Source organism: Gobius niger, assembly GCF_951799975.1.
Source record: "Gobius niger genome assembly, chromosome: 1".
NCBI classification, from domain to species: Eukaryota; Metazoa; Chordata; class Actinopteri; order Gobiiformes; family Gobiidae; genus Gobius; species Gobius niger.
Window position 1 is genome coordinate 55,694,037 of NC_136852.1, and position 24,873 is coordinate 55,718,909.

The 24,873-nt window shown below is 42.6% G+C and overlaps 3 protein-coding genes across 3 annotated transcripts in view; 2 read left to right on the forward strand and 1 right to left on the reverse strand.

Moving 5' to 3' along the window:
- adgra2 (adhesion G protein-coupled receptor A2) overlaps window positions 1–7,975 on the forward strand; it is a 38,669-nt gene extending 30,694 nt beyond the window's left edge. Inside the window, exons 4-19 of the mRNA XM_079571006.1 lie at window positions 1,204–1,275; window positions 1,368–1,439; window positions 1,511–1,674; window positions 1,948–2,161; window positions 2,832–2,996; window positions 3,073–3,271; window positions 3,382–3,531; window positions 3,607–3,768; window positions 3,858–4,058; window positions 4,149–4,338; window positions 4,443–4,651; window positions 4,826–4,953; window positions 5,045–5,168; window positions 5,237–5,385; window positions 5,876–5,965; window positions 6,089–7,975. Coding sequence (XP_079427132.1) covers window positions 1,204–1,275; window positions 1,368–1,439; window positions 1,511–1,674; window positions 1,948–2,161; window positions 2,832–2,996; window positions 3,073–3,271; window positions 3,382–3,531; window positions 3,607–3,768; window positions 3,858–4,058; window positions 4,149–4,338; window positions 4,443–4,651; window positions 4,826–4,953; window positions 5,045–5,168; window positions 5,237–5,385; window positions 5,876–5,965; window positions 6,089–7,481 — 3,682 coding nt within the window. The 3' untranslated portion in view covers window positions 7,482–7,975. The remainder of the gene's footprint in view (window positions 1–1,203; window positions 1,276–1,367; window positions 1,440–1,510; window positions 1,675–1,947; window positions 2,162–2,831; window positions 2,997–3,072; window positions 3,272–3,381; window positions 3,532–3,606; window positions 3,769–3,857; window positions 4,059–4,148; window positions 4,339–4,442; window positions 4,652–4,825; window positions 4,954–5,044; window positions 5,169–5,236; window positions 5,386–5,875; window positions 5,966–6,088) is intronic.
- Window positions 7,976–8,589: 614 nt separating this feature from the next.
- rab11fip1a (RAB11 family interacting protein 1 (class I) a) lies at window positions 8,590–20,494 on the forward strand. The gene is made up of 6 exons (XM_079579747.1): window positions 8,590–8,790; window positions 8,922–9,280; window positions 13,398–13,834; window positions 15,431–16,298; window positions 19,238–19,343; window positions 20,174–20,494. The coding sequence occupies exons 2-6, from the start codon at window positions 8,931–8,933 to the stop codon at window positions 20,372–20,374; spliced, it is 1,962 nt and encodes a 653-aa protein (XP_079435873.1). The 5' UTR covers window positions 8,590–8,790; window positions 8,922–8,930; the 3' UTR covers window positions 20,375–20,494.
- A 1,231-nt stretch (window positions 20,495–21,725) lies between these two features.
- On the reverse strand, window positions 21,726–24,618 carry prlhr2a (prolactin releasing hormone receptor 2a). Its single transcript, XM_079551507.1, has 3 exons — window positions 24,406–24,618; window positions 23,163–23,640; window positions 21,726–22,757 (listed from the first exon to the last, which is right to left on the reverse strand). Exons 2-3 carry the CDS (start codon window positions 23,630–23,632, stop codon window positions 22,124–22,126), a joined length of 1,104 nt encoding a protein of 367 aa, XP_079407633.1. The 5' UTR covers window positions 23,633–23,640; window positions 24,406–24,618; the 3' UTR covers window positions 21,726–22,123.
- Window positions 24,619–24,873: the final 255 nt, after the last annotated feature.

Below are 24,873 nucleotides of genomic sequence, written 5' to 3' on the forward strand. Positions count from 1 at the left end.
ATGTATGTGGAAATACCGCCTTTGCTATGCCCAATTCCGTCAGACCTCAGAAGCTTAGCAGGGAAGCACTGGCAGCACTTGGATGGGAGACCGTTTGGTAACACCAGGAAGCCTGGCGAATGTGATGAGTGAGTGAATGGTTGGTGGTGGTTGGAGGGGCCGATAGCGCAGAGTGGTTGCCTCGCTTCCGTCAGTCTACCACAGGGCAGCTGTGGCCACAATAGTAGCTTACCTCCACCGAATATGGTGTGAATGAATAATGCAATATAAAGCGTCTTTGAGTGTCCAGAAAAGCACTATATAAACGATCCATTATCATTATTATTATTTGGGTGAAGGAACTGGAGAAAATACTCTTGTTTAAGGCGGGGGTTAAGAGGTTAAGACAATGATTCAGTCTTTATGGCAAACTGTATTAGCTTAGTTTTTGCCAGAAACAGGTCACAGGCTTTCATATCTTCCTCATAATTGACTTACTTTTGATGGTGAACTTGTGTGTATATTTGATGCAGAAATATTGTTTTGTCAGATTTGGCACATGTAAGTTACAATGCTAAATGCTTACATTCCTAGTAATGCGTATTTACCCCACTTAGGCTTATCTTTTGTGGCGTCCCCCTCGGTGTGGTAGAAACCCTTAAGACCACATTGAGACATTATTGTAGCACACAGTATCATTGCAATAGTCATTTTTTGCACCGACTCATTTCCCACTCATTTTTTTCTTGGTTTTTGCTTCACCATAGTCCTCCCCCTCTCCTCCCTCCACTTGTTTTTTTCCCTGCGCGCTCCGTGGCCTGTCTAAACAAACAGGGGTAGATAAACACATGCGCTCTGCTGGGTAGTGTCAGAGGTGCGACAGAGCAGATCTCTCTAACCGTGCTCATGCATCTCACTCAGCACTAGGGGCCCCGCTTGTACCCCATTTTCTGATAAACTTTTACTGGCGTCCCACCGAGATGAGACAAGGCAAAGTGGCAGGGACTGTGAACACTCATGTTTCTGGCGGCGAATGCACTCACAGGAAATTGTGCAAAGAAGTTAGTATTTATTTTATTGTGTAAGAATAAGCGGCCACATTATTCTTGTTCGCCATGTGAGGGATATTGTTGTGATATTGCTACAATAACATGTAAAAAGATATCACAATGCATGACTTGGCATGAAAACGCCTGACTATCTCTTTGTTTTGGCATCTCTTAGGGACCTATCCAACAACCGCATTGGCTGCCTGACTGCGAACATGTTCCAGGGACTGACCAATCTCACTAAATTGTAAGAAACACATCATCAATCACTGGAATAGAAAAGTGACCACTGATTGTATGGGGGCGCTGTAATTTAAACCGGATGTGTCATTTATTTAGAAACCTGTCTGGCAACATCATATCTACAGTGGATCCAGGAGTGTTTCAGGAGCTGCCCTTCCTCAAGCAAGTGTGAGTAAACTATTTGAAATTGTAAAAGTAAAAGTGTACCTACTCTCACTCGTGTTTCTATTAATCATCAGAAATTTCAACTCAGACTACCTGGTGTGTGACTGCGGGCTGCGCTGGGTCCCTGGCTTTTTTCGGACCAGCTCGGCTCGACTCAGCGATGAGACATTGTGTGCCTTCCCCAGCAGCCTGAGAGGAAAACCCCTGAGAGGACTGAGTGTGAACCAGCTGAACTGTGGTGAGTGGCTCAACGGGGGAATCTGTTGAACAATGCCTGAAATAGACTTGCAATCGAATTGTTATTCATACGGTCGCAAATCAAGAAAGCTGCAGAAAAGCTGCAAAAGAGTTTCCATCGGGTTGTATAAAACCTATAATGAAACATGTTTCATTCATCAATAAGTCTTCCCAAAAATGTTAACACTCATTAGAACAATCCTATACCAAACAGTTGAACAGTAATATTTTTCATGTAGGTATTTATTATTTCACTGGGATTTGTGTTGCTCAGATGGTCCTTTGGAGCTGCACACCCATTCCCTGCTCCCGTCCCAGCGTCAGGTGGTCTTCAAGGGGGACCGCCTTCCTTTTCATTGCACTGCTGCTCTGGTGGATAAAATCACCACTCTGTATTGGCTGCATAATGGTCGGATTGTAAAGTCTGACCCTGACATGAGCATCCAACTGGAGAACAGCGTGGTTCATGATTGCACCTTTATCACAAGGTACACAACTGTTTACATAAATACTGTCATTGTGGTGTGATTAATGCATGCAATAGTTTGCTGCAATGTCTCCCAACCAGAAGAAGTTGAATACTAATTGAAAATTAATTTGTAAGGAAGGCAGGTGCATAGGAGATTAGGGAAAATCCAATTATTTTTCATGAATGAAAAATAAAAATTCCTTAACTCAGCCAACCTTGCAAAAACAGTTTTAATAGGATAAAATCACCGCTTCATATTACTTGGTAAGTGAGTAATTTTTCTGATGAAGGTCTTTAGCGTTGAATTGAGCAGAACATTGTGTCTTTTTACTCAGCACAATTTAAGTTGAGGCTGAAAACCCACCTCTTTCACTTGGCCTTCAAAAGCTAGTGAGGCAGGATGTCTTGGATTACATATGAGTGTGTATAGTAAATGTATTTGTTTTACCTTGTGCTGTTGTATCGCTGCGTCTCTGGAAAGCACTTTGGTCGAGTTTTAAAATGTTTTTTGTTTTGTTTTTTAGATAAAAACGTGCTTGAATTTGATTTCATTAAACAAATCTGAGTGTGAATAAATAATTTTCTAAATAATTGGCAGTAATGTCATCATAGTGGGTACTTGAAGTACAAAAGAAACGTAGAAGACATAACAGGCATCACTATAACCTGTTTGTCTCCTTTGTATGTAGTGAACTCCTTCTATACGACGTTCATGTGGAGGCCAGTGGGGAGTGGGAGTGTGTGGTGGCCACTGGGCGAGGCAATGTGTCCCGCAGTGTAGAGATTGTGGTGTTGGAGAACAGCGCCTCCTTCTGTCCAGAGGAAAAAGTTATAAACAACAGAGGAGAGTTCAGGTGAGTTCTGTTTTTTTGGTGCATATACATTTTACAGTTCTTTTGTGAACTGCAGTATATGTGTGGTTGTTTGCAGGTGGCCACGGACTCTGGCGGGCATCACGTCTCATCAGTACTGCCTGCAGCTGCGTTATCCATCCCTGTCAGTAGAGGGAGGTATGGAGCAGAAAAAAGCATCCCGCTACTGTGACCGCTCCGGGAGGTGGCAGGAGGGCAACTACACTAACTGCCACTACACCAATGGCATCACCCGGGTCCTGCATACATTTATTTTGGTCAGTAGACATTAAGTACTGAGCACATGCAGAGGGCAAAGAAAGTGTACAATAGCCTTGAATAAGCTTAGACACTAATAGTCTTGAACTGTATGTAAATTTTCTCACAGAGACCAATAAATGCATCCAACGCTGTGACCATGGCCCATCAGGTGCGCACATACACACTAGAAGCTGCTGGTTTCACTGACTCTGTGGATGTGCTGTATGTGGCACAATTGATGGACAAATTCATGGAGTATATAGTCCAACTGCGAGAGGTGCGTTTGTCTGAATGACATCTTTGATTTGATTTGATATAGGCTTTCTGACAGTATTCCCTGTATTTGTCTCAGTTGTCAGAGGTGCTGGTGGAGATGGGCAGTAACTTAATGCAAGTGGATGATCAGATTCTTGCTTTGGCCCAAAAAGAGAAAAGAGCCTGTAGCTCTATTGTCTACTCATTGGAGACACTCGCCTGGCCGCAGCTGCACAGTCACGCTCAAGACTTTTCCATGGTAGGACATACAGTGTGGATAGAGTGAAATGAAGTAGTAAGAGATTGAGAGATTGAACTATGTTGCTTTTGTTGGTCTGTGTTCAACAGGGATCAAGGAATATAGTGATGGAGGCTCACCTGATTCGGCCTGCTCATTTCACGGGGATCACTTGCATTGTGTATCAGCGGCGTGAGGTTTTGGTGGCGAGTCCGGGATTGGAGACGACTGAAAGCTTCCAAGAGAACGAGCTGCGTTTCAAATGCAACGCTGGAGCCCACAACACATCTTTGAACAATTTCCCACTGAAGGTAAATCACCTGTTCCCAAATATCACTCACTGCTGTATTCTGTTTGTAATGGATAACAAATCCACATTTCTTATTGTCTATTTTCCCCAGAATTCGGTGGCAATGGCCTCAGTCACACTCCCCCCAACCCTCTTTTCTCCCGATGCACCAGATGATTGCAAGCTTCAGTTCATAGCCTTCAGGACCGGCAGCTTTTTCCCCGTGACTGGGAACTCAAGCAGCAGTGGCGAGCATTCACGCAGACGCATTGTCAACACACCTGTCCTTTTTGTAGGGCTTGGTGAGTTATTTTTATAGAGGAACTTCTGATATAGTCTAGACCAGTCAACAGAAAACTGATGATATATGAACACACTGACAGTGTTATTTTTCCCCCCTTGACAGATGAATGCAAAATGTGGAACCACTCGGAGGGCATCAGGGTGTCGCTGCGCCACTTGTCCCCTGGCACAGAGGCAATAGCGGCTCACTGGAGTCGGAAGGTGCCAGAGAGACAGGGGGGTTGGAGTCAGGAAGGCTGCCAGCTGGTTCAAACTGACAGTAGCACTTCAACAATGCGATGCTCAATACTCAGCAACTATGCAGTGTTGCAGGTAAAGCTTGTGAGAAATCAGTTTGTCAATAAGAAAGGTTCAACATATGACTTTCTATTTGGTTAGGATATAGTGCTAAAAAAGATCAGAAATAGAAACTTTTGATAATTAATGAAATATTACACTCAACGCTTTTACTGCTACACTTGACTTCAATGTGTATTTCTTCCCCAGGAGGTGCCTGACTTCCCCAATTCTTTATCAGTATCTCTGACAGTGCTCCATCCTGTGGTCTATGCATGCACTGCAGTCCTGCTTCTCTGTCTTTTTACGATCATAATCACACACATACTTCATCACAGGTATGATTTTAATAAACACATGTATGCAACTTTGCCATATTTAGGTGAGATTCTGAATAATTTGGACCCTTTTCTCTCTCTTTCTAAATAGTTCTATCCACATTTCAAGAAAAAGCTGGCACACACTGCTAAACACCTGCTTCCACATTGCTATGACCACAGCCATCTATGCAGGAGGGATTGGTTTGACAAGCTACCCAGCAGTTTGTCAAGCAGTAAGTATGAAAGTTATACAATACTGCATATAGCATCACACTGTACCAACCTTATGCCTCACGTGCAGGTTGGCATTGCCTTACATTACTCATCACTGTCAACCCTGCTGTGGATCGGAGTCAGTGCCCGGGTCATTTACAAAGAGACTCTGTGGAGACTGCCGCGACACCAGGACACAGAGGCTGCAGCTCCTCCCACTCAACGTCCAATGCTCAGGTCAATACTTCTCACCTATATCTCCTATAGTGCCTGTTCAATGAGGGCTCTGTTTGTTGTAAATACACTTGAGACCATGGCCCATGACTCATTCTCTGCTTTAAAGTCAGCTACTGAATTCAGCTACCAAGGTCAGTAAGAAAGAGGGCACAATGGCATGCTGCTGGCATTAAAAATGATCAAAACAGAAGGATTTTGTGTGGGAGTAAAGAATGAGTAACTCAGCAGAGTCACATCACGCCAGTAATAAATCTTTGTCTGAAGTGACTGAGGGGGCGCAATTTCTTCAGATGTTCCCCTTTATTTCTGCTCTTTGTGCACAATCAGCAGCTGGCTCTAAGGGGGTCAAGCCATATAGCCAGCTTGGTCACTGACCCACTGTGGCACAGATAATTATGCAAGTCAATGGTGACAACAAAGAGTGTAATGTGAAATTGCTGTTTTTGTGTATACTGTGCAACACAAATCTAATGCTTTTCTGTCGCTCTAGGTTTTATTTAATTGCTGGTGGAGTTCCTCTTATCATTTGTGGGATCACTGCAGCTGTCAATGTCCACAACTACGGAGACAATAGCCCTTAGTGAGTACTGTCCTTGATGAATGGGTGTTTGGTTTTTGGTTGGTGACAGTTTTATGATATCGAACACACAGAGATGTCCTTGTTAAACACTGACCCTCTCGACTTCTTCTCCATCTTTTGCAGCTGCTGGCTGCTGTGGCGCCCCAGTTTGGGCTCCTTCTTTGTCCCTGCGAGCCTAGTGGTCTTTGTGACCTGGGTCTACTTCCTGTGCACAGTGTTTCGCCTGAGGCGACATGTGGCCAAAGAATGCACAGGAACCACCCTGTCCTCCCCAGTGACTGAGAGCCAGCCAGCGTTAGCAGGAAGTACCAGCCTCCTCTCCACGGACTCAGTGGTTGGTCCCATAACTCCTGCTGTAGAGGACCAGTACTCTCTGAAGACACAGTTCACTGTGCTGGTGGTCACCCACTTCCTGTTTGTGCTGCTGTGGAGCTGCGGGGCCATGGCGGTGTGGTTCACAGGAAACACTGGGCTGTTGTTCAGCTGTTTGTACGGTGTTGCTGCCATAGCGCTGGGGGTGTTGCTTATGGTGCACCACTGCTTTCGTCGTCAGGATGTCCAGGCTTCATGGCAGGCTTGTTGTCCTGGTTATCAGCGTCCACATCCCACCTCCACATACACTCATACCTGCACCACTGGGAGTGGAGTACACACCTCAGAACAGGGATCACAACTTTTCATTAACTGCCATCCACCTGCTGACACTCACAACTCTTCCTCTGCGCGCTCCTCTTCCACTCCCAGTGGCATCAGCAGTGTGGGCCCTGGGCCCTGTAAGCTCACCAACCTGCTGCAGGTGGCACAGGACAGTTCAAACAACACCACACGTCCTGTCGGGAATGTTAGTGTCAGTACTGACAACATTAGCAAACCAGCCAATAACGTCCCCCCGTCCATAACCTCCGCCCCGGTGCACCCACAGAGGAGAAAGATCACCAGCAGAACGAAGCAGGCAAACAGTCAGTACCACCACCGCAGTGAAGGGAGGGCACACTACCGTCACAAAGCCCTCAGGACAGTCGCTGCGGGGGGCAGCCTTGGGGCGTTAGGGCCCACTGGTTTGGACCATATAATTTCAACACATGTGGTCCATAAACAGGCTACTAGTGAAAATGGCAGCATCCACCACAGTGTAACGGAGAGCCAGGGCTGCCCCCTGACCAACGGGAAGCGGCATGACTCTGTGCCAACTAGTTTCTCAGAGGGAAGTGATGGGGGCAGCAGCGGGAGCCGCAAACCATTTCCCCTGCTACCATCAGCAGCCAGCCGCGCCACACACAGCAACCAGAGACGCTGTGCCAGCCGGGACAATGTCAAATTGGCAGCGGCTGCAGAGAGAGACGGTAAACGCTGCTCCTACCCATTAAACTGTATCACCACCACAGTGCCTGGGGCTGCCAATGGCACCCTGAAAAACTCTGTGTTAGAGCCTGAGCCGGACATGAGTGGCACAGAGCACTCTCACAGCTCCTCAGGTATGAAAAGTGGTCTGTGGAAAAGTGAAACTACAGTGTAAAAGGACTGTCTATGCAAGACGCTACAGTTTCAAATTATTCGGTCCAAATGTGTTCAGATGTGAATTACAAGATTAATTTATGATATAAAAACATGCAAACAAGACCATAAACTGGTACTTTTCCTATGTGTAAATTGCAATGAAAAAGGAGATGTTTATTTTAAATAAAGATCATATGTTTTTGTTTTGTATTAAAAGTGTAATTTTCAGATCAACATTTGATGTTGATAATGAAGCTTTAAAGTTTTGATTGTTTCATGCATATCAAAACGTGAAATGGAGCAGCAGGCCATTGCAAAAATCCAGCTACATATATTTTGGACAATTGTATGTTTATGCACTTCCTCATGTCTATGTAATGTTTGTGTGTACTGTTTACTGTGTGTATGCGTATAGGCACATATAGTGCCACGAGGATCCATGTCTGTATGCAAAATCTCAATGCACAATGTTTCTGTATGTATCGCCCCAAGCTCCTCCAACTTGATAAAACAAGAAATATTGCAATAAGCTTTTCCAAAAGGATCCCAATTTATTCCCCGTTGTTTACACATTTATTCAAGTAACTGAATGATTACACACCGTACCAGAGGTGACGCAATGGATGTGATTATTTAAGGCACATGAAAACCCAAATCATTGACACAACTGGTGAAGATTTCATGTACTGACTATTTTAGCTCATACTGTTCCAAGAAGATCATCAGTGGTAAATCATTTATTATCACAAGTGGCTCAAAAAGCAAACACAAACAATACATGGTTCATTTGACAGTCCTTTGGTCTATCTGATAATGAGTTTCTTCAAAACAGTAAAGATAACCCCTGATTAAATAAAAAAGGAATCTTATTATAATTTGACTTAAAAATTACTTTTTCTTATCATTGGCAAGAAATGCATCAGCCTAACAGCTCAAGAAGGATGGGACCACTCTGATCCGGGCCACTCTGATCCAGGTCAGTCCGTGTGCTGCTTTGTAACGGGGCGCCAAGTCCCTCCCTTTCACTTAAATATCCAACCAGAGGGGCCCTTTCCACGATATGATCCAATTGGGTCCGTGGATGTAGAGTATGGGAGGAAACTTTTAAACATCAGGGAAGTCCGCAGTCAAACTAAGGAGGAAAACAAGACAGCAGTGTTATGACAGACTCTCAAAGGCATTAGACAGTCCCGTGTCGTGATTGTGCCACTTTGGTTAACAGAAAACCTTGTTAAGTTGCTAGTATAACTTCTACGTTGGCGTTTAACAGCGCGTTACCAGGCGGAGAGGACAGCATTACGACACCGACCTGCGCTTCCTGAAACTAGGTAACCCAAACCCACAACTGTAGAGGACGGGGAAGGTTGAGGGCCAGAAAAAAAGTTTATCGGCGTATCAATGTACCAACCTTTTTATTTTGCCGCAGAGGTAGTTTAATCTTGATTTACTTTCTTGGCAGATTTTGGCGATGTCGCTGGTCGATCAGAGTCAGCAGTGGTATCCCACGAGTGTGCGCGTAACGGTGCACCAAGCTAAAGATCTGCGCGTAAAAGGAAAGAATGGCACAAATGACGCCTATGCCATCATTCAAGTGGCGAAAGACAAATTTTCTACCACCGTGGCAGAGAAATGTGTCAGCCCAGTGTGGAAAGAGGAGGCGTCGTTTGACCTGCCACTGTTCCACCCGGGAAACGCTGAACGCTGCACACTGTACATCATTTTGATGCATCGGGCCCAAGTGGGACTTGACAAGTTCCTGGGACAAGCCGTGATCAATTTGCTCGGGCTGCACGACGACAAGGCCCGCAAAAAGGCAGAGTAAGTATTCACAGGGTGATGTGTGAATTGCACAGTCACTGTTGTAACACTGGTAAGAAACGTTATTGAGAAATGACAAATAATAGTCAGCATCAAGTCACTATAATGACTGGGCAATTTGGAGTCACGAGTGGGAAATGCCAACTAAAAAGTTATTTAATTGATTCTCACCAATTTATATTGGGTTGTCCTGGTAAAATACAGTGTCTTCATCTGAATCAGACAGAAAAAGATACAAATTTGTATTGTTTTTGCGCTGACTGACTGAGAACTGCATCATTCAAGAAGATAACCTAAAGATGTTTACATTTCCACCCATGTATTTTTCTGTTATGATCTTTACACCTGACCACAACACTTGCATCTATAGCATTTTTGTTATTTGTTTTCTTCTCTTTATGCAGCACTATTTGACTCTGACTAAAAGCCACGTTGACAACAAGCTACCAGGAAATCATTGACCTATCCATTTAGTCAATACAATGCACCTGCTCACACCCAAACAGCCTAATTGAGACTATGACATGTGTGGTCTGACATGTTGGCTGGGTGTAACACAGGTAGAGCTACTACAGCCTAAACAAAACCTTGCGTTTGTACAATGTGGGCATACTCCCTTTTACATAATGGATTAGCCAATAATAATAATGCCTAGAGACGTGTTTAGCTGCTTTGACTCTTTTGCCATTATCAAAGGACAGCCCTGCGTCTTACATGACCTCACTTTGTCCTATCCTGAGTGTTATCTTGTGTTTACTTTGTGTGTTTTTATAGTCATAAGGCAAAGTGCACTTCCCAGTCAGACACTTCCTTTGCCGCTTCTCTCTCCTCTGTACAACCCTCATTGCATATGCAGGTGTCAGATGTTGCTGGTTTGACCGAGGAGCGTGTTGTATTGGGTTACTATTGAATTTCCAGGCGTGCCTCTTGAGGGCGTGTCATTGAGGACTTTGTTTTCCAACTGAAAAGGATCTGTGTTGTCATGGTCCAGGATACAATGCAGTTTGTCATATTGATGTAGCTCCCTGTTTAAGCCTAGGACCAAATGTTTCCATTGGTGCGGGTCACACAATAATGAGATGCCATACAATGTAGCGATATCAGATTATGGGAAATGCATTTTTTTCCCTCCCAATACAGTAAATGCACACCATTATAGTCCAGAGTTGACACATTTCTTTCTTTTTTTCATAAAGGCTGCCCTCAGTTTGGCAGTGCTTGCTTATCTGTATTTCGGGCATCGGCCTTAGAAAACCCATACTGGCCGACCTGCTAGTGTAGTAAGGATTGCTTTTTGACCCTTCAATGTTGGCTCTTATCATTGTGAAGCAGATATCTCCAAATCCACTAACTTGGAACATGAGCTGGGCTTAGACTGTCAACAGACCGGTTAGTTTTACCTCACTGATGATGTGTGCACATAAGGGATCCCATACCTTTATCAACGTAAGGTAGTAGCGTATCAGCCAGAGGTAGTGTGTTAAATACCTGAATGCATGAAAATTATTTACAATTACTGTACGAATATGTTTAAAACTTCATCCTGTGAAAGCCCATCAAAATGATCCAAAAGCCACAGGAGATTTTTGCAAAAAGAAGCAGTATATGGTGAATTTAAAGCTCTTTTTTTGGAGTGTAAATGTTTTGACATAAGGGTGCAAAATTGAAGGGTCACACAAGGGTTAAACCCTGCTAAACTGCGTCTGAATCTTGTTAATATTTAGTTGTTAAAAGAGAAGTAAAGGAAGGAACTTGTCAAACTGGCAGAGTAAGAGCACAACTCGGTTTGTTTAGTTATGCCATTTACTGAAGCTTAGTTGTCAAGTGGTGTTCATGTGCACTTGCTGATTGATTTGTTTTGCTGTACAATATGTTGAGTTTGGTCTCAATTTGTCCGATGTGAAAGGGACCTCAATTTGGCAAAAACAATAGTATTAAACCTCGACATCAAAGGAACATGAATAGTATCTGTTAACGTGCATATGACAGGTTTTAATACTTTTGAAAACATGACTTATTTAGAAGGATAACATCAGTTTCCAGTTCATCAGTTGCATAACTATCATTTTAATAGTAAAGTGCCATAGCATTTTGACTCAATCATTTCCCAGTGATATAACAAGGTCGACACAGCAACAGTTTAAAATTGTTTGCCTTCTTATATGTCACTTCCTGTCAGTGTTCAATAAGGAAGTGAAACTATAAACATCACAAAAATGGCCAAACTAAAGAAAGCTGGGTACAATTTTAAGCGAAATCTTGCATATAATTGTGTTAACCAAGTTTGAGCAAAAATTAGGTCTAATGTGTCATATGCACTTTAAGCGGTTCCTGTATTGTATTCATTTTGGTTTATAGGGTATGGAAATAAAATGAAATATTGCAGTTTTATGTACTCAGGGTTACTACAGGTAGAGAGATTAGTAAATGCTTTTGATAGTCATTGTTTGGTTTTAAGACGTTTCACTTTAGGTCATATCTTTCCCATGATGACGATATATTTTTGTCTTAAAGGGTGTAGTAGTTTAACAGCTGGGCGTTTCTTCGTCAGCGTGCTTTGGACTAATTACTTACGTCTGGGTTTAATTTTAGAACAACCCTTTAGAAAACACTCCCGCACACAGAAGTGTTGATCCCGTAGCAGAGTGGACATGAGGCGGGCACTCAACAAAGCAGTCATTGTCTTATGTTGGTGTGAACTAGAACACACTGTTCACAGTAATGACCTTTAAGTGTCCTAAATGGTCTGGCTTTTGGATATTTCAATCTTTTTGTTAATATTGCAATGTGTATGAATTGACATTTCAAATTATCTGTGGAGGGCTTCACATTTGGACAAAGACTTGGCACTTGATGTTTTTAAATTGAAGGAGATTAAATCTAAAATAGACTCCGAAGGACACCGCTTGACTTTGGTTGAAGCGTCATGAATTTGTGTTATCAAAAACGACTTGCGCTCAAAGAATTATGTTTTTTAAATTGATTATTATTGTTAAACAGTGTTTTCATGTTTGGGTACAAAGTAAGGTTTGTTTCCAAGTGCTTTTCCGGCTTAAAGTTAAGCAGTACTTTCGAGCTAAAATCTGCTGTTGCATAAAAATGAACAAAGTGAGATGTTAAACTGTTGTGTGGTAAAGATTCCAAACTATGCTTTTGAAAATACGTTTACTGTAGATCCCTTAGCATTGTTTTTTCATGTCTGATTACACTGGTTTACAACAAATTTAGTGCCTAATTTCTGTGCACTGATATTTATGTGCTCAATCCAAAAATCACATTGGTTTTGCTCAATCAGGTAAAAAACTAAAAAAAACTATCATTATCCCTTGGCCTATTTTGCTGAAGGGTCTTGCCTCTTCAGTCCTAGTGTCTGTCAAAGCAGCTGTGTTTACAAACTACAGCGTGTTGGTGACACTTTATGAAAGCTATATACAGGGACTTTTATGATTTGATCGGTAAGTTCACTTCCTAGAAATGCCAAAAACAAATGTGACAGATGATTTACTGTTGAAACTGGCCTCTTCAATGGGGCTGGTTGTAAAATCATTTAGGGCTGCTTTTAACAGTATTACAGAATGTGATTGGAAAATCCATTTAGCACAATAACCTGACCTGACGCAGAAAAATGGATGTCATTTTCAGATTCTGTTCTAAATTACCGGTTGTTCAAAATGTTTCAGACACATCACAAACCCAGTGTTATGTATTTGTGTGGGAAATGGTAGTATAGTCCATATGAAACCATATGAACCATATGAAACATTTGGGTCGGATACTTACTTACTTACTTACTTACTTACTTACTTACGTACTTACTACAGTTATTGTTTTTTTTGTAGAAGCTTTTGAACAAGAAGACAAATGTATTATGCATGATTACATGAATGAAACCAAGCAAGACTGTGTTATTGGGGATCTACATTGTAATGGCACAAAAAGTCAGATCAGATAATTATCCTTTTTAATAAATATACACAGTCATAGTAAACCAAATTGTCATATGCTAAAGAATCTATTTCTGATCCCTCATAATTTTTGCTTCCAACTGCTTTTCACTGCATCATTATTTTCTGTTGTGAAACATCTGACTCATTTTTTTTTTTTCTGTCTTCAACAGTTGGTTCAAATTGGTGGACAAAGCCGGGAAGGAGGAGAAAGCGCGTGGGGAGGTGCTGCTCGACATCCAGTTCATGAGAAACAACATATCAGCAAGCATGTTCGACCTTTCCATGCAAGATAAGCCTCGCTCCCGCATCTCCAAAATCAAGGACAAAGTGCGCGGGAAGAAGAAAGATAGTTTTTCTGATTCGGCATCTGCAATTGTGCCCTCTGTCAGCCAGGTCCTCACTGACAGCGAAGGGGAGGGTGATTCTGTCTCACTCGGTCAATCTCCCGGAGTGAAAAAGAAATCCAAGTTCAAAACCCTCTTTGCTCCTAAATCAAACCTGCATCGTAACGTGTCTCAGTCTATGTCCACGCTGGGCACTCTTCCAGAGAAGAATTCATCCCTCAGCAGCAGCCGGTCATCCGGGCTTAATGTTGACTCTCCTGATGGTAAGTTAATATTTAAACTAAAGCAATGGTTCACAAACGATTTAGCCCAAGAAAATATTTGGCTTTCAAAGTACCATTCACTGAGCTACACAGCAACTCGTGTATACTTTGTAGCTTGAAACCATGTGTTGGATTAACCAGCACTAATCCAAGCCTTTTAAAAACACTAAGTTGAAATAAACCATAGAAGGGGCCAAATCAAAACCACACCTGAAATTAAATAGACTTCAATCCATGGCCTATAAATGGCAGTAATCAATCCATTTAATCAATCAATTTAAAACAATGTATTTTTTACCACCCAATATCACAACATCAGCATGAATGTTTGATCAAACAAGACGTGGCTTGAAAACCAATAATGAGGCAAATGTCAAACAATGGCAGACACGCAAATGAATGTCCAATTGTCAAAGCAGTGAAGCTGCAGATGGACAACCTTTTCAAGCAAGCCATGGATAACCGTTATTAGAGAAAAGAAAAGAAAAACAATGCTTGTTTATGCCCACCTACATTGTGTATTTGCTGTTTTTTTTAAATATTAAACCATTATGGTATAATTATTGAATCAGTCATTGTTATTACAAGCAGTTATCGCTCACACGTACTCAAACGATGAAAATCAATGTACATAGTCCTCCGATATACTTGAAACATAATGTTTATAATAATGCAGTCTTACGATACATTATTCTTAGATGAATAGGCCACTGTTTTTCCATAGTGAGATATGTTCTTACCTGAGCTTAGACGAGTTGATGTGTACCTGGTCTGAAGATGTTAGATAATTTAGGAGGGGGGGCTCTTCCCGCATTTTCTGTGTTTAAATACGGTTACATGAGTAGTTACATAATCCAAGTATAGGTACATAAAATTAAACATGTCAATTTTTTCTAAGCAGATCAAAAGGGGTACTATATTGTAAGCCGTAATCACATTTAGGAGCACTTTGACGTCCGTGCAGTAAAGTGAAGACATTACTGTGCGGATGTCGAAGTATGCACAGGAGAGACTAAATGCTAGCAACATCTTTGGTCTTTTTGCGTGACTGAGCGCACGCGTAAAGACCAGACAGGTACACATCAACTCATCTAAGCTATGCTAAGCTAAGCTAAGAACATATCTCGGTATGCAAAAACAGTGGCCTATTCCTTTTAATAAATGTCTGTTAGATGCTGATTCTTGTATTAAAGCGAGTTCAATGGCCCGTGTAGACAGTGACGTAAATGATCAGGTTAAACATTGTCTGTAACTTCTCGTTTAAAAGAGAAGAAAGTATTGTCAAAATTGTCATAACAAATGATAAAGGAAAACATCTCTATTTTTGAATGATCAAAAATGTTATCATCTAGAACTGAAACCTATGAGGCAAACTGGCTCTTGCCCCCATCCGAGATTCTAATAATCGCATTCTAGAAGCCACCAAGAGCTGTAAAATATGCTGAACAGAAAATCAACTAAATCCCATGAGAAGACGTTTAGATACCATCAGTGAAACCCACACCACAGTTTAAGAACCTCTTGACCATGTAGAAAAACTTGCTATTGTTTAACATGCAAACACTGACGTCATGCTTTTTGCTTAACCCTTCACAGTTAAGAAGAAATTCAAATTCCTGGGCCACAAGCGAACCGGCAGCTCCGACAGTAGGGTTTCCCAAGGGCCTTTCTCATTACTGGGCCGCTCAAAGCAAAGTGATTCAAATAACCTGTGCATCAATGGCAGCCACGTTTATGCGGAAGAGGCTGAGGCAAAGAGTGGCTCCACCATGAGCCTTAACAGCTCAGGACACGGATCTGTGGAAGATATCCGAAAGCAACCCTTCGATGTCCCAGTAGATGTCCCAGTAGATGTCCCAGCATTTAGTGTCACTGTGCCGTCAAACAGCCAGTCCACCGACAGGGCCTTACTAGAGCAGCAGCGCCTTCAAGAGGAGCAGCGGAGAATTGCAGAGGCCAAGAGGCAAGAGGAGGAAGGGAGGAGAGCAGAAGCCTTAAGACTGCAGCAAGAGGAGGAACTGGAGAGAAAGAGATGGCACCAAGAAGATGAGGCCAGAAGAAGGAAGCAGAGGGAGGAAGAGGAACTGAGGAAGAGGATCGATGTAGCCGAGGAGGAGCAAAGACAGAAGGAGCTGAAACAGGCAGAGGAGCAGAAGAAACAGGAGGAGGCGTCCATGAGCGATCGGCTGACGTCTCTGTTTGGAATGATCCGCAAAAAAGAGGAGAAGAAGGAGGAGGTGACAATCCCGGATGTCAAAGAGGAGCCTCCCGCACCTACTTTTCACACCGTGAATCAAGACTCACCAGTTCCACAGTCGTCCATCAACCCCTTTCAGGACATCTCCCTGAGCTCTGATTCTCCACAATCCAGAAATGAAAGCCCCACTGAGTCCGACCCAAAGCTCCATCCTCCCATGCCATCCGCCATGGTCTTCCTCAACCGCACGGCTAAAGTCAAACCCAGGTAGGCCCACCTCTCTATAACATCTTACACTAAAACTATGTGCATAACAAAAGCAAGAGAGCATTACACAGACCACATCTGGCATTAAAAATACCCCAAATAATCCCATACAATAATCTGTTCTAAATGAGGATGCCACTAGACAATCTCTGACTTGTTATTGTGAAGCCTTGGTAGCATTTACTGTTTTTCTTATGCTGCAACTTTGTCTTTTTTTGTCACCCACTTTTCACGGGTCCAAAGTGTTGATTTTGTTGACTTATTTTTTTACTTGTTCAAATCTGAAACTTGTTCTATTCGGAAAAGGCCTTTGTGTAAATGTTGACATCACTGCACACGACCATTTACTTTTTTTGCAAGTCTTCTATATTGCGATAGTATTTTTCTTGTACCGAATGCTGTATGTTGAAAGTGAAATTTGGATCTTCCCCCGGTTGTATTTGCATGCATTATGGAAGTCTTGAATTGAACCAAAACCGTGCATTCCTGCCAGTGATTGAGGGACCTGCAGAACTGGTTTGGTGTCTATGCTAAGTAGTTGTGAGGCGTGTCTTTTGTTGGGATGATGTTGCAGAACAGGTTAAAGGCAGAACATACGGAAGGACATTAGCTCTGTGTGACCAGTCGGCACTGCAGCAGCTGCTTGTTTTTCGTTTTTGAAAGGTTTTGATTCTAAATGGTAAGAAGCTCTTACTGAAGCTACTCGCTTTTGTTTAGTTGTGTGCTTGTTATGCTGTTAGACTAGACGTTCTTGTTTTTTCTTGATATTGCGTAACATGCCATTAGCTAGTTCAACTTAACCGTCATCATAGCTATTTATATTTCAGTGTTCACAAGTTGTTGTTGCGGTTACAAATGTGGTGATGGGCTTCACAGTACTTTGGTATACACTTATTGTTTGTCGCACTTACCTTTAGGCTTTTTGTTTTCACTCCTTGGCAGATTGGATGAACCTTTGAAGTCTGAACCCACTGACAGTCAAACCCCCAGTTTGCAAAATCCCTTCCCATTCACCCCTGACTCTCCCCCCTCTCCTGTTGTCCCGTCCGAAGCTTCTCATAACTTTGAAGATCTACATTTCTCGCTCGCGCCTCAAAGCGAAGACCAGTGTGATTCTTCTCGTGACGCCACTGAAGAGATTTCGCAGAATCCCTTCTCATTCACCCCTGACACTCCCCCCTCTCCTGTTGTCCCGTCCGAAGCTTCTGATAACTTAGAAGATCTACGTTTCTCTCTCACACCTCAAAGCGAAGACCAGTGTGATTCTTCTCGTGACGCCGCTGAAGAGATTTCGCAGAATCCCTTCCCATTCACCCCTGACGCTCCCCCCTCTCCTGTTGTCCCGTCCGAAGCTTCTCATAACTTTGAAGATCTACGTTTCTCTCTCACACCTCAAAGCGAAGACCAGTGTGATTCTTCTCGTGACGCTGGTGAAGAGATTTCATCATTAACGGACGATTCGGAAAACATGACGGATAAAAAGAGAAGAGCTCCAGTGCCTCCTTCCTACCAGATCAACAGCACGCAGAGCGGAGGAGGCAGGGAGCTTCTCAACCCAGCTTATGTTGAACCGGAAGCACAACAGCAGATCCCAAAGATGTCTCTACCCCTCCCTGATTATGAGACGCTGTTTCCTCAAAAGAGGCATGGCGTCCAAGGGCACACCCGATGGGATCATATTATCGCGGAGGTCAATCAGAAAAATAGGGATGACCAAATTGAATTCACTGGCAAAGAGATGAGCGTAGACGGACCAGCGGAGCGTCACAAAGCACCTCTCTTTGATATAACTGAAAGCTCCCCTCCTGTGCGGGAATATCGAGCGCACACTCCTAAACCAGTATCTTCCAAAAGTGTTGCAGCCCCGGATCCCCCCAAAGAAGTAACGCCACCTCAGTATAAATTACCAATTGAAACTAGTCAAACACCAAGCCAGAAATCAAGCCAGAATCGATTGTCTATTGTGGGATCTGATTCAATCCAGACACCAGTGACTGGAGATTCTGGGTCGTCCCGGAAAGTCTTGCACCCCTCATCTACAGTACAGACGCCCAGACCAAAAAGTCCAATGGAAATGGATAGATTTCTACAAGGAAGCGCAAGAATCTCTCGGACAAACATAAACCGAGATGCACCTACAGCCAAACCAAGACAAAAGCCTAGTAGCAGGGAGTCAGTCTTGATATCAGAGAACAATACTCAAACAGATGTGGATATTCATGAAAGAAAGGCTCCTGAAAGTGAACTTGACCCCTTCCCTAATCATCATCTCTTCCCTAAAGACCCATGGGCAAACACGCAGCAGTTTCCCGATGTTGACCTCTTTACTGGCAACAATGAGAAAAAACCTGAAGAACAAGGAATGACGGCTGATCTTGATAACATTTTTAGTCCTGACAAAACAAGCGATGCCTTCATTGTTTCAAATGGCAATGGCTCTCAGCCGAAGGAATACAGGAGTCATACAACAGGTCAAAGTGAACCTAAAAGTTACCACGACAAAGAAGACCCTTTCACACTCGACAGATTAACTCCCGAGCCCCTCCCTGTAGTTGTGGAGGAACTGGCGGCTGGTGGTTTGGCGGGAGGCAAGTCTCCGATCCGCGCATGGGTGTCACCTTCTGAGGTTCAGCCGGTCAGTGCGCAGAATAGCAGTGGAGGGGGGCTAGCTTTGTCCCAACGCAGGTGAGACAATTTGTTACAATGGCATCAATTACTAAGCCGACAATTGAGGTGTTGGGAGTATTTGGGCTTTTGTGGCATCTCTCTTGGCAGCTATGATTCTGGTTAGAGGACTGAAAAATCAAAAAACATCCATGCAGAAAGTGTTTCACCTTCTTTCGGATGTTAAAACTCTTCCTGCTTTTGTGCATGCAGAACGTTTCTTTTGTGATTTTCAAGGACAGAATAAAGAAAATTAACTTTTTTTTTTCTTACAGGCCACATCCAGTGAAGCCTCTGAACCCAGCAGACAGCCATAAGCCATCCAGCACGCCTGCTTTGAAAGAGATCAAGATTGAAGACGGTGCACCAGCCAAGCACAAGGTAAAAAACAAGCCTTGCCATAATATATTTGACATTCGAAAGATACTGAACCTTTTTAGTGTTGACAAACAAAGTGGCTACGTGCCATAAATGAAGCAGACATAATACCTTTTCAGTGGGAGACTGGCATTAGCACCAAATTTACCAAGAAATCCTCAATAATGTTTTTGACATTTGGAAACATTTGTTTTTAATGCCAGAGCCTGGTTAGTAGTTAATTAATGCTGGTCTGTTATTCAATGTACATCTATCGTACGTACAGTATTGCATTGGTTTACAAAAAATTCCAAGTTTTGTGAGCTGATTTAAGACAGTTTTGATGTGCTGAATCTAAAAATCACATTGGATTTGCTCTATCAGGTCTATTTTGTACCCCCATTTGCTAGAGGGTATTGCCATTATAAAGCCTTCAGTCCTGGTGCCTGTCTGTTCACTTAGCACAACAACCTGACCTGATACAGAAAAATGGATGTCATTTTCAGATTCTGTGTTGCATAAATGTCCTCAATCAGTTAAAAATAGACACTTCACAAAAAGTCTGTTAAAAATGTTAACATTTCAGTATTCCTTCCTTAATTATATAATACGTAATTTCACAACACTGATGAAAATGTTTTTAGGTGCTATTTTCACAGTAGGGCCTCTGTTGTTCAGAGAAAAAGTAATTTTGAGGAAAAATAGCCCTTAAAATTACAATTTCCCTTTCAAATCAAAGGATTAAAGTGAATTCGGCATGAAAATGAAGCACCCATTTGCAGATTAACAGTCTCTCCAGGTGATAGATGAATGGGTCTCTAGGGTCATTTTGATTGTGCATTGTATCCCCACAGGTGCCTGGATCCTCAGGAAGCGGGCCCTATACCCAGCTAACACAAGAGGAACTAATCACGCTTGTGGTGAAACAGCAGGTGGACCTGTCCAAGAAAGATTCCAAGATTGGCCAGTTGGAGGAATACATAGACAACCTGCTGGTGCGCGTAATAGAAGAGAAACCCAGCATTCTGCAGTCATTAGATTCTAAGCCGACTTAAGGAGTATATGGGAAGGCTTGGGGGGCAAAACAGTATATGCACTTTTTTCACACCTTAAATAACTATTAACAAGCATGTGACTATTTGTAGTAACACTAAGATCTTAATCATTTTGAACACTGGAAATCTATTTATAAACAAAGCTTGGTTATTATTTTTTATATATTATGCAAACTTCAACACTTACATTGGTCTTCCTTTTCACATCATGAACTTGAATAGCATTATGTTATAATGTAGCTATTCCTGAATTGATGCACCCCAATGAGTCATTTGCCTTCATGTTTTTGGGCATTTACTTTGCATGTAACATTTAGTGGTTTGCAATTACCCCAGCCACAGGTAAATGTCAGTCTTAATGTTGTGAAACTCAGATTTTCGCAGTGTGTGCGTCAAGAATGTGTTATAACAGCCAGGACAGGTGAAAAACACTGGTACAGCTTCTATACGTATTTAAGGTAAATGAGAACAATGATGATATGTGTTTGTTTGCTTGCACACAATTATTGAAAAGGGCTAAACTCCTTATCATAAATATTCTGGTGTACTGTTGTAATGCAGTTATGTATTTATTAAAAAATGGATACTACTGTACTGAATGTCACAGCCAGCCTTGTCTGAGAAAATGTCATTAAGAAAACCAGCACATATGTACGTCAATAGTAATTTTATTCACTTTATTATTTGAACTCCCTGTTGAAAGCAATATTGATTTTATAAATGTGGGTATACTAGTGACTTTTTACGCTTGTCCTTCCGGTGACCTTTCTGTGACATTTAATTGGTTGATTGCTGGATCACTCACTCCTGTTTTGTGGGGTGAACGCTTTTGAACAAAACACAAAGCTATATTTTTAAGAATGTTAAATAAAAGCAAAAATATTTTACCATAATGTTTCTTTGTTATTCATGTCAGAAATACACTTTACAGAAATGGTAAACAAGATACATGTGACATTAAATTATTTTTTTCATTTGAGAATAGTCATCAAGAAGACTGAAAATATTACGTAACATTCATTTTACACAAGATAAGGACATATTTTATACAGCTCAAAATACACAGACCACTGAATCAGGGCCAATCAATACTCCTGAAGGCACAGTTATGCAGTACAGTTTGAAGTGAGAGGCCTGTTTCCAGCTCTGACCAGTGCATCCTTTGGTCTTAATGGGCACAAATATGACATATATATGGCACACATGAGCATGTCAGAGAAGGCCAGGTTTCCAATAAAGAAGATGGTCACATTGTGCATCTTGCGAGTGCGGCAGATCACATAGAGCAGCAGGTAATTGCCAAAGACACCAACCAGTGCCACCACAGTGTAGCAGGGGATGATGAGTTATGCAGTACAGTTTGAAGTGAGAGGCCTGTTTCCAGCTCTGACCAGTGCATCCTTTGGTTTTAATGGGCATAAATATGAATGTGGTGTGTGACCGATAGTTGGATATGATGTTAGCAGATTGGCATTCATGTCTGTCCAGGGGAGCTGTGATTGAGAATAAAGTATCTTGTCACACCTGAGTGTGGGTAGCAGGGAAATAATGTAATGCGAGGTGCGTAAAAAAAAGCAATGTCTATGCACAAAGATTTATCTGCAACATCATATTTACATCACTTAAAATAGACTTTAAATAGACACTGAATACAATTGTATCAATAGGTTCTCTATGAGTTTCAGCAACTGAAGATAAATGTCACATAAACTCATATGAACATTCATTGCACATGAGCAACTGAAATAACTACATGACACTGGCAGAGGCACAATTATTGGCAGAGATGCCAATTCGTCGTCTGCAGGTGAACATTTTCCTCAGCTCAGCTCTGAAGCGGTCGTGCAACCAGGCGTAGAGAAAAGGGTTACAGCAGGAGGAGCTCATGGCGCACAGGTGACAGAGCAGCTGGATGAGCAGGAAGTAACGCTTATCTATCAAACTGATATCTATGTCTCTCAGCACATTGAACACACTGATGGGCATCCAGCAGATGCCAAATGCTGCCACTACGAGACTGACCAGTCGAAAGGTTTTCCGTTTACGCATCCGCTGGGCCACTGCCTGACTCTCGGTGAGATGCCCTGGCACCACACAATTCCTGAGTTTGACAGAGATGCACAGGTAAGAAATGCAGAGTGCAGATAGAGGCAGGACATAGGTCACAAAGAGGGTGCTGTATGCATAGGCCAAACGCTGCTGCTCTTGGCCCATCCAGAACTCTTCACAGATGGTGAAGCCCTCGTTCTTAAACTCCACATGGTAAGTGTGTGCCACAGCCGGTGCCACCAGACTGCAGGAGAGAAGCCAGACACCAGTCAGGAGGTAGGTGCAAGACACCACTGAGAGGCGCTTCTTCAGGGGGTGCACTGTGGCATAATATCTGTGCAGAACAGAGAGAGAGAGAGACTGTCAAAAGTATTGAATAAAACTCAATTCAACACATTGAGGTGTGAAGCTAAAGAGAAACTCTATTATCAGCTACAGGACTGTGATAGAGGCAGCATCAGCTCAAACTAGTAAACTATCTTTCGTCTCTGTTTGTCAAATTACAATGATGTCTTTTCACTATCATGTTCAGAGATACTACCTTATTTTGAAAGAGCAAAATGCAAATGCATGGTTCCAATATGCACAGATGATGAATCACCCGTCATTCAGTTTTACATCTGTGAGTAATTTGTAGACTGATAGCTTTTGTGTTCACTTGATTTTAGAAAAAAAAAATGTTTTCACATCTTTTTGCAGCTGTATCAACTGATGCATGTGGCTTATGGCTCTAACTCACCGGTCCACGCCAATTGCTGTGAGGGTGAAGACTGACACATACACGGTCACCGGCTGGATGAGATAGACCAGATAGCACATGAATCGCCCAAACACCCAGCCGTGGGGATTGAAGGCATAAGCCAAGGTGAACGGCACGCAGGTGGCACACATGAGCATGTCAGAGAAGGCCAGGTTTCCAATAAAGAAGTTGGTCACATTGTGCATCTTGCGAGTGCGGCAGATCACATAGAGCAGCAGGTAATTGCCAAAGACACCCACCAGTGCCACCACAGTGTAGCAGGGGATGATGAGTAACTTGAAAGACTGCAGCAGCTCCACGCCTTCGAATTGAGGGCTCCGTTTGGACGAGCCGTTCTGTAGGGGCACCTCAAAAACCTGACCCGTGTTGGTCTCATTCCCTTCATAGCTCACGCAACATGGAGAAGTCAGCTCTGTGGGCCACGCACTGACGGTGCTCTCCATCCCCATTTAGTAACCTGAAGGAAGAAATGTCATTAATATCAAGAAATAGAGTATGTCTCCAATAACAGGCTTTGTTAAATGTCAGAATGTCAGCCTCTGCACAGAGCAGTGGATGTGACAGAGGACTCTAGCTCTTGTGTTAAGAAGCTCATTAACCCTCTTGTATTAAACCACAGTGGAAACGTTTTATGATAGGGCTGTGACATGCTGCATACTTAATGGGCTGTATCTTTTTCAATTTCTAAGGCTTATCAGGTCATGAACGGTAGAGTGGAATCAAGATGAATTTACAGAAAATAAAAATAAAAACTTAAGACTTCTAAGATATTTTGTAATGTTTGCCCCGTGCAGTAATCATACATACTTAAGCTGGAATGTATTATATAGGCTATATATTTTGTTTGTTTTCCTCACATAGTGACTTATAAAACATCATGGTCTTATGTTGTTTAAGCAGTCCTTCACAGGCTCTTTAATTTACGTTGCTTTTGTCTGACAGCGACACATTTACATTGAATCACAACCTGACAATTTAAAAGCAGCATGCAAGCGGCTACATTAAACCACCATGATAGCTGCACCCACAGAACGTAAAATGTTTGATTATAGCTCTATTCTGCAATAAGCACGACAAAATAGGAACATTATTTTTTCTCTCTCTCTCAATAACTTCCAGAAACGCATTTCAACTCCAAGTATATTTTTCTCGCGACAGTTTTTATGCTGTGAAGTTATTTTCTGTAGCAAGAAAAGGAAAATACAATGCTCGGTGCTCTTACCTTTGCTGCGTGCTCCGTGCGAGTCCAGCAGAGATTTGAAGAAAAATGGGTCCTAATTCGCAAGAGGATGAGAGTCTATCGAGCCGCTCTGAACCGCGCGTGCGGAGCCTTTGCTGTCTCTGAGGAGTGTGTGGACAGTCATCTCATCATCATCACCACCATCACCACCATCATCATCATCATCATCAGGTGCATGCCGCCGCGCAACCGACTGCTTCACGTAATAGGGCAACCGAAAACTTTGACTGACAGCTTCAAGACCGGGAGCGCTTCCGACACGCGTCTCCTGAGCGCGCCTGTCCCGACGGGAAAAAAGCCTGTGAATTATTTAAAAGAAACATCAGCCCAGAGCCGGTGCTGGTCCTTCTGGGGCCCTAAGCAAAAATCGGGGGCCCTACAGTACACGTCCCATGGCTATTCGACGAAGAGCGAACCCATTTACGGTCAAAAACAGTTCCACTGTGCAGT

What these genes read in the sequence shown, in the direction of transcription:
- prlhr2a (XM_079551507.1), bottom strand. Translation starts at nt 23,632, where the DNA reads ATGGGGATGGAGAGCACCGTCAGTGCGTGGCCCACAGAGCTGACTTCT. An exon ending in ACAGCAATTGGCGTGGACCG is followed by an intron (nt 22,758 to 23,162) that starts GTGAGTTAGAGC and finishes TGTTCTGCACAG; the next exon opens with ATATTATGCCACAGTGCACC.
- rab11fip1a (XM_079579747.1), top strand. Translation starts at nt 8,931, where the DNA reads ATGTCGCTGGTCGATCAGAGTCAGCAGTGGTATCCCACGAGTGTGCGC. An exon ending in TAATGTTGACTCTCCTGATG is followed by an intron (nt 13,835 to 15,430) that starts GTAAGTTAATAT and finishes AACCCTTCACAG; the next exon opens with TTAAGAAGAAATTCAAATTC. An exon ending in ACGGCTAAAGTCAAACCCAG is followed by an intron (nt 16,299 to 19,237) that starts GTAGGCCCACCT and finishes TTTTTCTTACAG; the next exon opens with GCCACATCCAGTGAAGCCTC.